Source organism: Dromiciops gliroides, chromosome 5 (genome assembly GCF_019393635.1).
Source record: "Dromiciops gliroides isolate mDroGli1 chromosome 5, mDroGli1.pri, whole genome shotgun sequence".
In the NCBI taxonomy this organism is placed as follows: Eukaryota; Metazoa; Chordata; class Mammalia; order Microbiotheria; family Microbiotheriidae; genus Dromiciops; species Dromiciops gliroides.
The window spans coordinates 253,443,167-253,460,660 of record NC_057865.1 but is presented as its reverse complement, the minus strand read 5'-3'; the positions used below and the strand labels follow the sequence as shown (position 1 = coordinate 253,460,660).

General features: G+C 38.1%; 1 protein-coding gene across 4 annotated transcripts in view; it reads right to left on the bottom strand.

Annotated features, from left to right (window-relative positions):
* Nucleotides 1-17,494, bottom strand: part of SYT1 (synaptotagmin 1) — a 755,577-nt gene that overhangs the window by 131,328 nt on the left and 606,755 nt on the right. For all 4 annotated transcript variants that reach the window (XM_043966329.1, XM_043966326.1, XM_043966327.1 and 1 more), the window contains one exon: nt 5,835-5,952. In XM_043966329.1, the coding sequence (XP_043822264.1) occupies nt 5,835-5,952 (118 nt within the window). The remainder of the gene's footprint in view (nt 1-5,834; nt 5,953-17,494) is intronic.

The following is a 17,494-nucleotide window of genomic DNA, read 5'->3' as shown; positions in this document are numbered from 1 at the left end:
CTTTCATGTACCTATCAAATTCCATTTTCTATGTTAGTTTTGTGTATTTCTTATTTGACCTATAAGATTGTTAGTGCCTTGAGGAGAAGGGCAAAGTAATCTTTCTTCTCTCCCTGTAGGTAGCACAGTAAACCCGTAATAAATGTTTATCTAAGAGAAAATACTACTAATAACAACAACAAGAATAATCACAACAAGAACAAGAACAAGAACAAGAACAACATCAGCTAGGTTTCCAAACTATGAAAGAGCATTCATTCCAAGTAATTTGGAGATTACAAAAATGAGGGAGAATAATAAAGAGAGTAGTTGATGTGGTAGTCCAGTGGTATATTGGCTAGATGAGGGTAGGGAAGACAAGAGAGCAGATAAAGGGCTTCAGTACTAGACTCATAAATAGTGAAACCTGTGAAAAGAAAATGAAATATGGAGGCAAGAGGCCTGAATTCAAATACCAGCTCTACAACTGATTATCTATGTGATCTCAAGCAAATTATTTTCTCTCCTGGGTCTCAATTTCTTCATCTGTAAAATGAATGGAGGGGATTGGACTAGATGATATCTAAATCAGGAAAGTCTAGCTATAAATAGGTCAATGACTGAAGTTTTTATTTCCCTGTTAGCATAACCTTTCCCTCACGAGCCATTAAATAGCTCCAGCTTCAAAAAGAGACCTACATTTCCTACATTTTGCATAGATTTCTCAGAAGGGTGCAGTGTATATACCTTCATTGTTCACTGTACAAAAATTCTTTGAAAGGAGATGGGGTGGTTAAAATAGATGACCCCTGAGGTTCCACCCTGCTCTCAATTCCACAATTCTAAATTTTCAAGAAGAGTGAGGTTCTTTGACAAGCTGTGAGTGAATTCTGAACATCTTTTTTTAAAAAATTTGAACATATTTTTTAAAATAGATGAACCATTTTCCCTTGAGTAATCCCCAAGTCATTTCTTTATAAATAATGATAAATGCATCCAAACACTCTCTCTAGTTTACTTGGCAAATGAGTACTCAAGGAGAACTATGATAAGAGAAGACAGATATATTTCTTTCTCCTTGAATACATAGGTTGTCATTGGTGCCATTGAATCTTATTGTTGGAGCAAACTTCAGAGATTACTTGGTTTAACTTATCTTCTATGTAAAAATACCTTCTATGGCATTCCTCACAGCCAGTGGGTTGAAGTATTCCATGGACCGAATACTTCCAGTAAGAAAGATTCGTTTAAATTGCAATCAGAGTTGCTGCTTATAAAACCATGTTCGTATTTGATTTTCTTCACTTTAAGGGCAACCCTTGTTAGAATAATCTGCCTACCTTATCCCATGTAATTCTGTAATATGTCCACCAAGAAGACAGTACACAGTCCTAAATTTCCTGTTAGCGATGCTGTTATATCATACCAATACTTTAGTGCTTTGTACTTCTGGACAAGGGAAGTGCAATAATTTCCAGAACAGATACATAGTAACAATGTTCATGTTGAACCTACTCTTCCTTTTGCTTTTTTTTTTTTTTTGATGAGGCAATTGGGGTTAAGTGACTTGCCCAGGGTCACACACAGCTAGTAAGTGTCAAGTGTCTGAGACTGGATTTGAACTCAGGTCCTCCTGAACCCAGGGCCAGTGCTCTATCCACTGTGCCACCTAGCTGCCCCCCTTTTGCCTGTCTTGCCACAGATACCTAGAAGGGCTCCAATACTCTCAAATGCATTTGTTGTGGTTATGTAAGTGTGACTGCTCTTTCCAGTGTTACTGCTTTTAACCTATGCAGTGTGACTCTCAATCATATCCTCTTATAAGAGTGGGATCATAGAGTCCCAGATTTAGAAATGGAAAGAACATTATAGACCAACTAATTTAACCTTCCTAATTTTATGGATAAGGAAAGCGAGGTCCCAAAGGGTTAAGTGACTCCTCAAAGGCAACAGAATTATTAAATGACAGAAGCAGGATTTGAACCCACACTCTGAATTTACAAAGCCAATAATGACATTTTTACTGTGCCACAGCGCTTAAAAACATATTTTTTTTCATTTAGCAAAAGTCTATTATCTCTCCCTCCCCTTCCTCTACCAATGGAAAAAGAAAAGAAAAACAAAACCCTTGCATAAAAATGTTTTTAATTTTTTTTGTATTAAGAGCTAAATTAGTGTTTCTAAACAGTACAAGAAACCCATGTGATTATTAGCATGTAGCCACTTGTGACTAGACAGAGCCTCTACCCTAAACTGTTAGCTTGCAATTTGCTAATTTTGAACTTAATGTAGTAAATTGAAGTTGAAAGGAAAATATTGCAGTAAAAGCTCTCCAGCCATTTACAAACTAAGATAATGTGATTTTCTTTTTTTACAGTTAGAAATAACTGTCTTTTATCTAATTTGCAATTGAAAACACAGTTGGACTTCCAATTCTGAAATGTACAGACAAAGTAGCATCCAATTAGAAGGCTCCAGATTCCCAAGTTTTCAAAAAAGTGTGATGTTTGAGAAATAGAGTAGCTATTCATGTTTGGAAATCCCAAAGTAAACGAGGACAAGAAATCCATCTTGGAACAAAGAAATGTATATAGTTGTCTCATTAGAAAAAGTATGTTCCAATAGTAAAGTAAGAGTTAAATGAATAGAGAAGTGAGAAGCCCAGAGAAGCTTGTCAATGAAAGAATATGAGGGAGGTATGGAAGTAGGTATGTTATAATTATATTAGCATGGATCTGTAGAGAAAGAACACTCTATATCCATTCAGAAATCAATTACATGAAGGTTTGCGTTAACAAAATGGCAAGAAAGCTTTGGCATAAATGCAATAAGGTTTGTAAAGCATTTAGCACAATGCCAGCACATAGCAGGTGTTTAATAAGTGTTTAAATCTTTTCTCTTCCTTCCTTGCATTGCTATATCTGATTAGTGTTTTCCCTCATCTCTTCCGGAATAATCAGAATTTTTAAAAGAAATGTCATTAGACACATATATGGCCCAAAAATAAGGTGGGCCACGAATAGGGTGAGAATAAGGGATAAGGTGATGGATCATTTATGTGTTGCCCTGATATCCATATAATGTTGAGGGAATGAGAAGAAGGGCCTTTCTATTTTGGATGGATCATCTATGAAGGATTTATAGGATATTGACAAGAATCACTCAGAATGAGAAGGAAGGGAGAATATAAGCATTTATTAGGTGCTCTCTTTATGTCAGGCAGTGCTAAACAGTTTATGGCTAACAAATATTATCTCATTTGATCCTCACAATAACCCTGTGAAGTAGGTTCTATTATAAGCCTTATTTTACAGTTGAGGAAACTGAGGCAGAGACCAAGTAAATTGCTCACAGTCACACAACTAGTAAGTATCTGAAGCTGGATTTCAGCTCTTATTCCTGACTACAGGCCAAGTGCCCTACCCACTGAAATGCTAGGTTGAAACTCCTAGATTCTAAGTTGCAGAGAAGGTATCTGCCTAATTTAGTAGTAGGAGCTTCCTCACCTGAGAGTGTCCTACTCTAAAGAAATCACAGGCCCAATCAGAAATCAAAAAGTTGATGCTATAGAGATGGATTGGAAGAATGAGAAATTTAAAGCATCAGACTGATTGGGTGGTTACCTGTATCATCCAGGCATAAGACAATAAAGTCCTAAAGTTGGGCTGCACTGAGGCATAGGAAGGAAGGGATGAATGTAAAGAGATATTACAATAGTAACAACAACAAAAAATAAGGACAAAGAGGTGGTGCAGTGTATAGAGCGCTGGGCTTGGAATCAGGAAGACTCATCTTCATGAGTTCATATCAGGACTCAAACACTCTCTGTGTGGCCCTGGGCAAGTGACTTAACCCTGTTTGCCTCAGTTTCCTTATCTGTAAAATGAACTGGAGAAGGAAACGACAAACTGCTTCAGTTATTTTTGCTGACAAAGCTCTGAATCAGATCACGAAGAGTTGGACATGACTGAAATGATTGAATGACAGCAGTAGCAACAAAACAATTGGCAGGACCTGACAGCTGGTGAGAAGTGGGAGGAAGAGAAAGGCATCAAAAAGGATTCTAAAGGTACTATTTCTGAATACCAAATAGTGCCCTGGGAATGAATTACTCTTGTGAAGACATACATCTCTGCATCTCTCACATCTGGGTTCATTAAATACTCCTTTACATTCTTAGAGGGAGCTGTATTCTCTGCTTCTAAATTACTCTTGGGCCCACTGAAGCAGTAAGATACGAAACAAGTTGTGGTAACTTGAAGGAATTCATGTAGCCCCTCAAAGGAGCCCAGAGTATATAACTAAGGAGTAATGTGAGCACGAGGGAGAAGCTGGCGCACTAGTTGGTAAATCAATGGATCTATCAATGGAAGCTCTGTGTCAGTATGTTTTAGCGGCCAGGTCTCAGAATGTGGACTCTTCAGGTTGTTCCCTCAAGACTATTTTGGTTAGCAAGAGTTTGCTTCCCCAAAGGACCAAACAACTTCCATGTACAATGAACTAGAACCATAAGCCTATTCCATGTGATATGTATGTGACACAACAGGATCAAGACTGGGTCAGGAAAAAAAATCAGTTATCTTTGCTCTCATGATTTGCTGGAAAATTTGGAATATAATTAACCCAATCATACCAGTACGCCAAGGGCAGAAATTCCCTCCTACTGAATGTGGAGGGCAACCCTTCTATAACTTGGTGGGTAGTCAATCGAAAAGCACTTATTTTTTTTGGGGGGGCAATTAGGGTTAAGTGACTTGCCCAGGGTCACACAGCTAGTAAATGTCAAGTGTCTGAGGCCGGACTTGAACTCAGGTCCTCCTGAATCCAGGGCCAGTGCTTTATCTACTGTGCCATCTAACTGCCCTGAAAAGCACCCACACCCACAGAGACAGTTGCAGGAGCCTGAGTGGTTTGGAGTAGCTAAGTGGTACAGTGGATAGAGTGCCAAGTCTGGCACCAGGAAGATCTGAATCCAAATCTGACCTTAGACACTGGCTGGGTGACTTTGGACAGGTCGCTTAACCCTGTTTGTTTCGGTTTCCCCATCTGTAAAATGATCTGGGGAAGAAAATAGCAAACTAGTCCAGTATCTTTGCCAAGAAAACCCCAAAAGGGGTCACTAAGAATTGGACACACCTGAAAATGACTAAACAAACAAACAAACAAACAAACAAACAAACAAACAAACAAACAAACAAACGGAGCGCTCTAGTGACTTGTCCAGGGCTGCATAGCTGGTAGATACAGGAGGCAATACTTCAACCTACATCTTGACTCTATGGCTAGTCTTTTATCCACTCTACCATGCTGCTTCTCTCACTCAAATTGTATGGGAAAGGATGGGGGTTGGAATGGAGTATGGAGAGTTTGCTTGTATAAGTCCCATCTTCATGGTGAGGCAAAGACTTCACAGCTATGCAGTGACACACTTTGTTTGCCTCAGCAGTAACAGATTGGGTTGCACAGAAAATGTAATTGGTTAGCCCCTCTTTCCTTTCATGAACTTATCTTTAGGCAACAGTCAATAAATACAGTAGTTTAACAAGCTATTGTTAAGCAAAGGTTTCCTTGTTCACATACCTTCTAGGTCCTGAATCATTCAGGAGGCGAAGATTTGGACTATGCATATGGATACACTTACCCAACAAGTCTTAAATAAAAGCTAATTTATTCAGCAAAAGCTGAAGAATTTCCCTCTCTGGTTCCCTGTCCTCCTCACTTCCAAATACCCCAAAACATAACCTGCCAGAAGATGAACGAAAATAGACAGCTCACGATAATACAGACTGGGCACTGAATAGTATTGCTGGGCTTACTGGCAACATTTCCACTATTGACAGACACTGTTCACTCACCCGATAAGCCGCCCACGTCCATCTTCTTCAGATTCTTTGCCTCCAGGATGACGACAGTCAGCTTGCCAGCAGTGGGTACGTAGCGGAGGGAGAAACAGATATCACCCAACTTCTCTTGCTATAAAAACAAACAAAAGCATATTTGTTCTTTTTTCAAATGAGCAGGAATGTTTTTTTAATAAATATAACTTATAAGCACCTTGAGAACAAGAATCATGTCAAACAAAATCCATAAAATCTCAGGGAACCAAACCCAATGCCCCCAGTTTTTTTTTTGTGTGTGTGTGTGTGTGTGTGTGTGTGTGTGTGTGTGAGAGAGATGATAGGGTCTCTTAGAAATAGTTAGATTTTTACTTTTCTCTGTGATCCTAATGCTCTTTAATAAATACTTAAACACTTAATTACTCTTGCTAAAGCTTATAATTTATTGGCGACCACTCATTAGATTTTAGATAGTATAGCTAGAATTTTAGCCCCTTACAATATATATATATATACACACACACACACATATCCAGACATATATAATTCTATTTTTTCTAAATTACATGTAAATACAAATTTTGACATCAATTAAAAAAAATATTATGTTCCAAATTCTCTTCCTCCCTCCCTTCCCTCCCCTCTAAGAACTCAAGCAATTCAACATAATCTATACATGAGCAGTCATGCAAAACATTTCCATGTTAGCCAGGTTGTGAAAGAAAACAAACAAAAACAAAACTTCAGATAAAGGAACTAACAAAAAAAAATTATGCTTCAATCTCTTTCTATCGATGGACTGCATTTTTCATAAGACCTTCAGAGTTGTCATGGATCATTGCATTGCTGAAAATAAGCAAGTCATTCACAGCAGATCATCTTGCAGTATTGCTGTTATTTTGTATACGGTACATTTCATGTTTCATCAGCTCATGCAGGTCTTTCTGGGTTTTTCTGATAGCATCCTGCTCATCATTTTTTTTATAGTAAACTACATTTATATAGTACTTTAAAGGGAGATTTCCTTACAATAAACCCATGAGGTTTATTCTTGCAACAGTAGTAGATAACATTTATATAGTACCTTATATCTGACAAAGAATTTTCTTCACAGTAGCTCAGCAATCAGTTTTAGTATATTTCAAATAGTTTTTAAGACTAATTATATTTTACCTCTAATACTTATCAATATGGTGGAAATTAACACTACACTTGGAATCAGGAAGATCCCTGTGTTCATATCCTTTTTTTTATTAGTAACTCATTTAACCATTCCAAGCCTCAGGAAATTCTAGCCTGGCTACAATCTGCCTCAGCAGAGGGAGCTCCCACTCTCCTCCCATCCTTGAAGGAATCATTAATATAAATCTTTAAGTCTACAGTGTTAAAAAACGACACCATGATGGCATTTAAAGAAAGAAAAGCCCCTCAGGATTCTTTGGATGACCTTGCAATTCTTCTGGCTCAAAAAGCCAAACATGGATGACCTTTTATTTTATTATGTTTGGTTTTTAGTTGGGGTATGTTGGAGCCAGTTCATACACTTGTTAAATTTTCAGTGTGAGCATTTACACCTTGGGAATTGGCAACTGCTACAAATCAGGGCTTGATTGTTTTGTTGATTGTTTAGACTTAAAGTGATGGAGAAAAATGTGAATAAGGCAGATTAAGCCTAAAAGTGCACCCACCCCCAAAAGCTGGTTGTTAAACATTTACTGGCATCCTTTTTGATGGCTTTCTCTTCCTCCCACTTTTCACCAGCTGTCAGGTCCTGCCAATTGTTTTGTTGTTGCTGTTGTCATTGTTGAAGCATTTCGGTCATGTCCAACTCTTTGTGACCTGATTTGGGGCTTTCTTGGCAAACATACTGCAGTGGTTTGCCATTTCCTCTTCCAGCCCATTTTACAGATGAGGAAACTGGGGCAAACAGGGTTAAGTGACTTACCCAGGGTCATACAGCTAATAAGTGTTAGAGGCCCAATATGAACTTGTGAAGATTATTCCTGATTCCAAGCCCAGTGCTCTATCCACTGCACCACCTATTTGTCTTTAATTTTTGTAATATCTCTTTTACCTCTTTTAGTCATTGGGGATCACATTCTTAGAGTTGGAAGGGGTTTATTTTTTGTTGCTGTTGCTATAGTAATATCTCTTTACCTTTAGCCATTGGAAATCACATTTTTAGAGTTGAAAGGGGCTTCAGAAGCCATATAATTCACTTCCATGCATTTTACAGATAAGAAAAACCAGGGTTCCACAAAGTAAAGTGACCTGCCCAGTGTCACGCAGTGGATTGGGAGAGCTGGGATTTTAAACTCAGTTCCACTCTCACTAAATCTACACTTTCCATGGCCCTCTGCTGTCAGATTCTCTGGAATTATGACCTCTGGGATTGCAATTTATAGAAAAAAGATCAATATATATATTTAATAGATGCATTAGATTGCATTTGTTTTATTTTTAATTTATAGAATAAAATAAGCATTTCCATTACATAGTATAATAAAAAAGAAGATTGAGCATGAAATTGCAAATCTGTTATGTACAACTTCTTATTCCTTTTAAATATATAGTTATCATGTAACTTTCTTTTTTCTTCTTCCCTTCCCGCCTCCCTGTCCTAGAGATTGCTAGTATTTAATATTGCATTTACTGATAATGAGAGCTCAATTTCATGTAGTTGGAATGCAAGAACATGGGCAAGTTTCTGGACAAAGAAGTAAATTTTAGTTCTTTCCATTCTTTTTACTAAATGTCAGAGTAGAACAATCATTTTGGACCCTTGTTCCCAACATCCTCTTCATCCCATTTCCTTACTCCCCGAACATCATTATTTCTTTCCACTGTTAAACATTTTTTTAAATGAATGTGATCATCCCTGTTAAACCTGGAAAAATCTATCAAAATGTAATACAAAGAATTTATCGCCATCTCAAAGAATTAATTCACTTAGCCAGCCTTATTTTCAAATCAAAAAAGAATATTTTGAAATGACCGTGACACTGTGAACTTTAAGGTTTCTCCCCAGTTCTAAATCAGATGGTACTTAGGCATTTCTGAAGAGCTGATTTTGAGGTTAAAATCATTATACATATATTAAAAAAAAAACTTTTTGGAGCAAGGAAACCTGCCAGTTCTGACTTCAGCCTAATTGGTATGAAAGTCTCATTCTCTACAATTGCCCTGTGGTTCAACATAGATAAGATTTTCATTCAGCTATATAAGGACAGCAGAAGGTATAAGTGAGTAAACATTTACTCTTGAGTGGAACCCCACACTATCCATATTAGAATGTAAGCTTCTTGAAGGCAGCAACTGGTTTATTTTTGTCTTTGTATTTCCTTTGTCTAACACCGTGCCAGACATAGTAATTGATTAACTTACTGTCAGTAATGGTTGATGTGTGATTAATTTTGTTGAAATTTTTTCCTCCCTCTTTTTATTATTTCTTGTCTTTTCTTTTTTGGTGAGGAAATTGGGGTTAAGTGACTTGCCCAGGGTCACACAGCTAGTAAGTGTTAAGTGTCTGAAGCCGGATTTGAACTCAGGTCCTCCTGACTCCAGGGCCAGTGCTCTATCCACTGTGCCACCTAGCTGCCCCTTTTTATTATTTCTTACAAAGGATAGCTCTCAGGATATGGGAGGGATATATATATCTATATCTATAGATATATCTATAGATATATATGTGTGTGTACATGTGTGTATATATATATAGCTAGTATATACATACATATATATAGCTAGTATATACATACATATATAGCTAGCATTTTGTATTATATATACATATAAACACAGCTGTTATAGATATACACATATATGTATATATATACATACATAGATATAGCTAGTATTTTTGTCCACATTGTGTGTGTGTATGTGTGTGTATAAATAAGGGTGATAAAAGATGCCAATAGAAACTTAAAAAAATTTCTTTCTTATTCATAGGGTATTTGATTTGTATCCCTGCTTCTCAAGATGGGTTATTAGGGAGGCAGTAAACTGGTGTTAGCATCTAAATAATTTTCTCTAAATATGAATTCCTATTAAAAAGGAGGGAGTGATGTAACCTTACATGATAAACAGATATAGGGATTTTGAGTGTAGCTGAATCCCAAGATAACTAGTTCAGTATAGTTAACCAACTGGTTATCCCAAGATAACTAGTTCAGTATAGTTAACCAACTGGTTCTGGATGGCCCACAGATATTAGGGACTTGTGGGTTTACATGGGAGAGAACAAAGGGAATTCCAATATACATTGAACAAACCCCAGCTTACTTTGAATATCATGTATCATATCTATCTATCTGTCTGTCTGTCTGTCTATCTATATATCTGCAGTCATATAAGCCTCAGGAGGGTCAAGAGGGAAGAAGAATGGTAGACTTTATTGGAATCCAGGACTGCATAATAGTTGCCCATCATTATTCTAGCTGTCTCTACATGTATATCCCTGCTCATCCTTTGGATTAAAGGGCTGATTTAATCATCCTGAATTACCATATGAGACTTGGAAAGACAGATTTTAAACCTAGCACTGGTTCCTATAGGTACATTTGTTCTCAACAGTGACTTGTTGATACAGTGTCCGTGCATCATTGTGTAGTTTATAAGTCAGTCATCCTGATTTTCCTAGGTTTTATTATAATATCCGGATGAATATTGCCCATTTGAAGAAACATGTTATGTTCAAGTCAGTAAGAAACTAAGGTTATAATCAAATCTCAGTTATCTGAGGAGAGATTATTTGAATTGCTTGTTAACCACAAGTGAGGAATAATGTTTTTTGTGTGAGATATGACCTTTTCCACTTAATTGACTCTTGTTGATGTCTTTGCCACAGCTTTTTACAGCACAAAAAAAAAACCCTGAGAGGTGTGTTTCCTTGATCTTAAAAGAGTATTTTTAATGGGTTTCCCTATCAATAAGGCTGGTCTGAGCTCAGTAGAGAAAGCTTAAAAAGGAAGTGTTCCAGAAGACTTTGCATCAGTCTTAGATGCCATGTAGCTTATGCCTAGCATGGGGTGAAAAGCACTGGACTAGGATGGGAAGCCAGGTAATTTTCTCAATACTATAAAAGCAGATAGCTATATTTCACTTTAGAGCCTAGGGAACTCTTACAGCCTCCTTAATTAGCCCAGGTTGACTTCTCATCTTATCCTAATTGATATCTTGGCCTCTCTGGGAAAGAGATGCAAGATAGATAAGTTTCAATGGAGGAAGTGGGTGAGGGGAGGGAGAGAGAGAAAGGGTTGGAGAATAATAGCAATAAACCTTGGGGGAGATAAGAAAATAGAGGCCAGAGAAGCTAGGGATGCAGAGATCCTATGATACTATGTATTTTTACATTTTAATTTATTTTAAAAATTAAAAACATTTATTTTTTATTTTTTATTTTTGGTGAGGCAATTGGGGTTAAGTGACTTGCCCAGGGTCACACAGCTAGTAAGTGTCAGGTCCTCCTGACTCCATGGCCGGTGCTCTATCCACTGCGCCACCTAGCTGCTCCTATTTTCTTGTACCTTGAAAGGAACTGGGTTCATGTCCTAGCTTTGACACTTAAACCTTGTGAACTTTGGGCAAGTTACATAACCTCTCTTGGCCTCAGTTTCCTTAAATGTAAAATAAGGGTGTTCAACTAATGACTTCAAAGGCCCTATCTTGACATTCACGTTTCTAGAATTCTATATATTTATTTCCTGGCCCAAACCCCTATTTAACCCTCTCCTAAGCTCCCTTTTCTATCTTTCTTTAAGTCTTGAAGTTTATGTTCTGATGGAAATATTCTTTGGACTTAGAGTTGGATGTGTTCCTTTAGAGGCTATCTAGTCCAACCCTCTCAGAAGAAACTGAGGCCCAGAGGGGTGCAGTGATTCACCCAAATTTTGTGTGAATTTCCACTTTTGGCCTATCCAGGCCTGTGTTCCCTTGCACAAGAAGGATGGAACACTGAGTAGAATTTGATCAATTTTTGCTTAAGTGTCTGCTAACTCCTGGGGAATTAATGTTCCCATCAAGAGAATCTAAGTGGAATAAATTACTTTTCACCATCTCTGAAAATACAGCATTATAATCAATATAACAAAAAAATTAATACAAAGCATAGACAAATACATCTGAACTTTCAGAGACAAGAGAAATGTAAATGAACAAAATTGCTGTTCAAAAATGCTCATTAGGAGGAGGGTTATCTTGGCCGTCTTTTATCTCCTCTCCACAATAGCCCCTCTGGGGACCTCCCAGAGCTGTTTAAGCTCAGTAGAATCAGGTTACACGAACCATTTCAATTAGGCATTTCAGGCACTACTGTTCTCTCGGATGACAGCTCTCCTTATGGTCCATAATCTAATTCTACAGTAATTTGGGGGACCACAACTGTTTTAAACAAAGGATTAAAAAAATGGAGCTCATCTTTCTTGTTTTTTTGTTTGTTTGTTTTTGTTTTTTTAAGTGAGGAAATTGGGGTTAAGTGACTTGCCCAGGGTCACACAGCTAGTAAGTGTTAAGTGTTTGAGGCTGGATTTGAACTCAGGTACTCACTCCTGACTCCAGGGCCGGTGCTCTATCCACTGTGCCACCTAGCTGCCCCGACGAGCTCATCTTTCTAGTAGGCTCCTTAAAGATCTGTTTTCTGGCATTTTTTTTCTACCACTATAGAAACATTTAGCTCCAGTCATGTCTTCAGAAGAAGTAGGATGACTAAATTAGGGGCCACCCACTTGTGATTTTTGAATAAGGTAGAACAGGCACTATTTTCCCTCTTTCTTGGTGGCCTTTGGTAGCGCTTAATAAATGCCCTCCTTCTTGAGAAAAGGCATAAAAGAGGACCTGCAACCTTCTTAGGTGCCAATATCAGAAAAAAGATATATTTTTTATTGTAAAGAACATTAGAGAAGATGCTTTGCTGCCCTGAGGATCACTGGGCCTTTCCATCTAATTTACAGCTGTAACTGCTTATATATGTTGCCTCTCCCTATTAGAATGTGAACTTTTAATTTAATTTAATTTTTTAGAATGTGAACTTTTTTTGAGAGGAGAGTATGGTTTTTCTCCTTGTTTCCTCAGATCTTACACCCGTGCTTTATACATAGAAGTCCTTAATAAATGCTATTCATTTATTCATAACTCATCCATCCAACCAACCAACAAACCATCCATCCATCTGTCCATATTTATGTGTCCCTGAGATTAGATGCAATGGAATGTGAAGGAATCTTCACATCACTTAGTCTTAGGAATCAATCTGTTGTATTCTCCTATGTCTCTAGGGATGAAGGTCTCATAAAAGGGAAGATGATAAAAAAAGGCCTCCGTGGTAATAGGCAAGTGAGATGGAATTGAGAAGAAAGACCTCTGCCTATAAAAAGGCTTTGCCAAAGAGCCTTTCCAGGCCCCTGAACCTGTGTAAACAACATATCAAGTAGTTAACAGGGACTGTCAGGGATTCACTCATAACAAAATCATAGCATCTAAAAGTTGTCCCACTGGCTTGAGTCAGGAGAAATTGGGATAGGAATATGACCTGGAATTTCACTGGTATAGGGAGCTCCCAGGAAGGAAACTTTCTATCAATTTAGGTCAGCAGCTTTTCTGCAACTTATCTTAGTTAACTGTGGCAGTGAGATATTAAATGACTTGCCCAAGGCCACAAAGCTGGTATGGGTCAAAGGCACAACCTGAACACAGGACTTCTTGACTCTGATACCACCTCTTTAACCATTGCACCATGTTGCCTCTCAAGTTCAGTCCATGACTAAAATTAATGCCACCTACAATAAACTGACATCTGGACCTCTAATTTTCACCTGAAGACCTTCAGGGATGTGAAATTCCTCATCTCCCGAGGGACTCTAGTCCACTTTTGGACATCACTAATTGATAGTATTTTTTTACATCAAGTCTAAATTGACCTTTTTGTAGCTCCTATTCCTTTCTCCCATTTCTGCTCTTGGGGCCAAGACAACAATCTAATCCTTCTTCAACATGATCATCTTCATTCTGATCAATACCATGGCCCATGCTAACTTCAAAGGACTACGGATGAAAAATGGGCTCTACCTCCACAGAGAGAACTGATGAACTCTGAGTGCAGATTGAAGCACATTTTTTAATCACTTTATATTTATTGCTTTTTTCCTTCAAGCAACATGGCTAATGTGGAAATATATTCTGCATGCATAGATATTGATATAGATGTGGGTGTATACATACACAATATATACTGGTTATATGTGTTTCTGGGGTAGATAGGTGGTGCAGTGGATAGAGCATTGGGTTTGGAATCAGGAAAACTCATCTTGAGTTCAAATCTAGCTTCAGACACTAACTAGCAAATCACTTCATCACTTCACCTTGTTTGCCTCAGTTTCCTCATCTGTAAAATGGACTAGAGAAGGAAATGGCACACCACTCCAGTATTTTTGCCTAGAAAACCTCAAATCAGGTCATGGATTGTCAAATATGACTGAAAAGACTGAACAACAAAAACACACAAAAAATATTGTTTTTCAAACACTACATTATATAATGTAGTTTTTACACAAAGAAAGCATCCAAGTGGGATTCAAACCCACATTTCATTGACTTCAAGTCTAACATTCTATCCCCTAGACCACATAACACATCACAAATTAGATATGTATTTGATAGCAACGCAAGAAATGCAAGGGGCAGCTAGGTGGCACAGTGGATAGAGAGTTGGCCCTGAAGTCATAAAGACTCATTTTTCTGAGTTCAAATCTGGTCCCAGACACTTCTTAGTTGTATGACTCCATTTGATTCAGTTTCCTCATCTGTAAAATGAGCTGGAGAAGGAAATGGCAAACCACTCTGGTATCTTTGCCAAGAAAACCCCAAGTGGGGTTAAGAAGAGTCAGACACAACTTAAATGACTGGATAGCAGCAAATATGTATTTCTAAGGGTATATCTAACATGCTCATGTATATACTAAGCAAATATATATGGACATACATTTTATATACATAATAGGTACTGTATTTATTGCCTTCTTGATGGGTGGGGGAGGGGATAGAGAGAATTTGGAACTGAAAATAGTTTTTAAAACTGACAAATGGGGGCAGCTAGGTGGCACAGTGGATAGAGCACCGGCCCTGGATTCAGGAGGACCTGAGTTCAAATCTGACCTCAGACACTTGACACTTACTAGCTCTGTGACCCTGGGCAAGTCACTTAACCCTCATTGCCCCACAAACCAAACCAAACCAACCAAACAAACAAAAACCGAATATGACCACATTGCTAATGCTCGAAGACAGCCATCAACACCCCCCCCCCCCCCGCCTGCCCCAAGTCTTCTCTAAGCCCTAAATCCTCATTCCTGCAAAAGATCCTAAAATGGGATTAACTTGACATTCTTCATCATCCTGCTTGCACTACTTTGGATGTTCTCCATCCTAAAACGGGGTTCTCAAAACAGAACACAAGACGCCCCATGCAGTCTGAAAAGGGTGGAGTAGAGGCACATTTGCCCCTCCTTAAGCTTTGTCTTTCTTAATGTAACTCAAGACTGCACTGGCTTTTTTGGCTGCTGACCCCAAACGAAATCCCGTTGCCTAATTCTTGGAACTGGAAGAGGCAGCTGAGATGCCTGAGCCTCAGGCCTCCCCGTTCTCTCCATTAAAGCCAGTAATTTTGGTTTTTCTTCTTTTTAGTCAGTCATTGAGACAGACTTCTGAAAATTGAGGTTTCTTCGTATTGAACTAAGCATCTCTACCCTTTTCTATATCCTTCCTTGATTTGCTATGAGTGTTTCCAAACCTCGGCTAGTTTCTTTCTCATGCCCAAGAAAATGGAAGAATATGAAGCAGCCTAAGAGCATAAAGAGTCAGAGGCTATTTTGTTCCAAGTCCTTTGTCACCATGTTGCAGAGAGGCTCTGCTTGGCAGCTGCCCAGCCTAAGATCCTGGAACAGACAGTAGAGGTTGCTTTGTATTCTCTAACATCTGAAATCACCTTTCCAACATTGAATCACTGGCATTCTGCTTGTTTTATAACCAAGTCAAATGTGGCAGAAGATGAAATCATTTATTTTTTTCCTTTTGAGTCTTGGCTCCAAGAAGTTTGCAGCAGCATGAATCATCTGATGACAGTCCCCCGCTCCCCTTCCATTTCTTAATAAAGCTTCTTACTTTACTTTTCTTGGTATGGACTTCTAAGTGAAGGGATACTTTTGCTCCTTGGGAGAGAAGCATACTTGTTTTTCAATTTAAGGTTTACTATTGTGTTTATCCTTAGCATACAGGAATTATATAATGATGTGACTGCAGAAAACTGCACAGAAATGTGTACCTATTGTTAGTTTTTACAGGAATCATTTTGGATAAATTTATATATCCTTTCCTTTCCTGTCCTGTCCTGTCCTTATCACATATCTCTTTCCCCATATTTGTCTCTCCATCTCTATCTCTCCATCTCTTTCCCTATCTATTCATGTCTCTCTCTCTCTCCCTCCCCCCTCACTCTCCTCCTCTCTCTCTCTCTCTTTATCTTATTTCATCTGTGTAGAGAGGTCTCAGAGAGGAACTCCTTCTACTGCTGTAGATTTGCACCAGTTAAAGAATTGCCTGGGATTACTGAGAGGCTAATAAACCTCACTTGAAACATTTTTGTCACCTTTTTAAGAAATGATAATCCAGAATTTTTCAATTTTTTTATTAAAATACAAACAAAAAGTTTCTCTCTGAATTTTCTTTCTTTCCTCCTTTTTCTCTCCAAGATGTCCAACTCTTTTTTAAAAAACAAAACCTTAGCTGAACTGCAAGTTTAAGAAGCACAAGGACAAAACACTGAAAGGCTGGCTACCAATAAAAAAAATCAAGGGACCTTTTTAAGTCTGCATAGTGTGGAATTAACTATCAGCCATACTTGATCTTTCCAATCATATTTTCTCATTCAGGTAAAGATCATAGGCCTGTTGTCCTTTGTGCAACCTTAACAGGCTGTAGGCCAAGGCCTCTACATATTCTGCAAATCTACTCAGAATATTTAACCTTTCTGAAGTCATGCTTCCAAATGCCCATTAAAATCTGTTCTGAAGCAGTTTTCAGACAAATCAAAGCCATCTATAATCAAATGAAGAAGTGCTCTAGATCACGATTGAGCAGAGAAATGCAAATTAAAACAACTCTGAAGTATCACCTCACAACTATCAGAGTGGCAAATGTAACAAAAAAGGAAAACATTGGATGTTGGAGGGGATGTGGGAAAGCTGGGAAGCTAATCCACTGATGGTGGAGTTGTGAAAAGATCCAACCATTCTGGAGAGCAATTTGAAACTATGTCCAAAGGGCTATAGAACTGCATACCCTTTGATCCAGCAATACCACTGCTATGTTTATATCTCAAAGATACCCCCCAAAAGAGAAAAAGACCTATTTGTGCAAAAATATTCCTAACATCTCTTTTTGTGGTGGCTGAGAATTGGAAATCAAAGGAAGGCCCATTAATTGGGGAATGGCTAAACAAGCTGTGGTCTATGATGGTGATGGAATATTATTGTGCTATAAGAAATGACAAGCAGGATGATTTCGGAAAGGCCTGGAAAGACTTGTATGAACTGATGTATAGTGAAGTGAGCAGAACCAAAAGAATGTTGTGCACAGAGACAGCAATATTGTTTGATGAAGAACTGTAAATGGCTTAGCTATTCTCA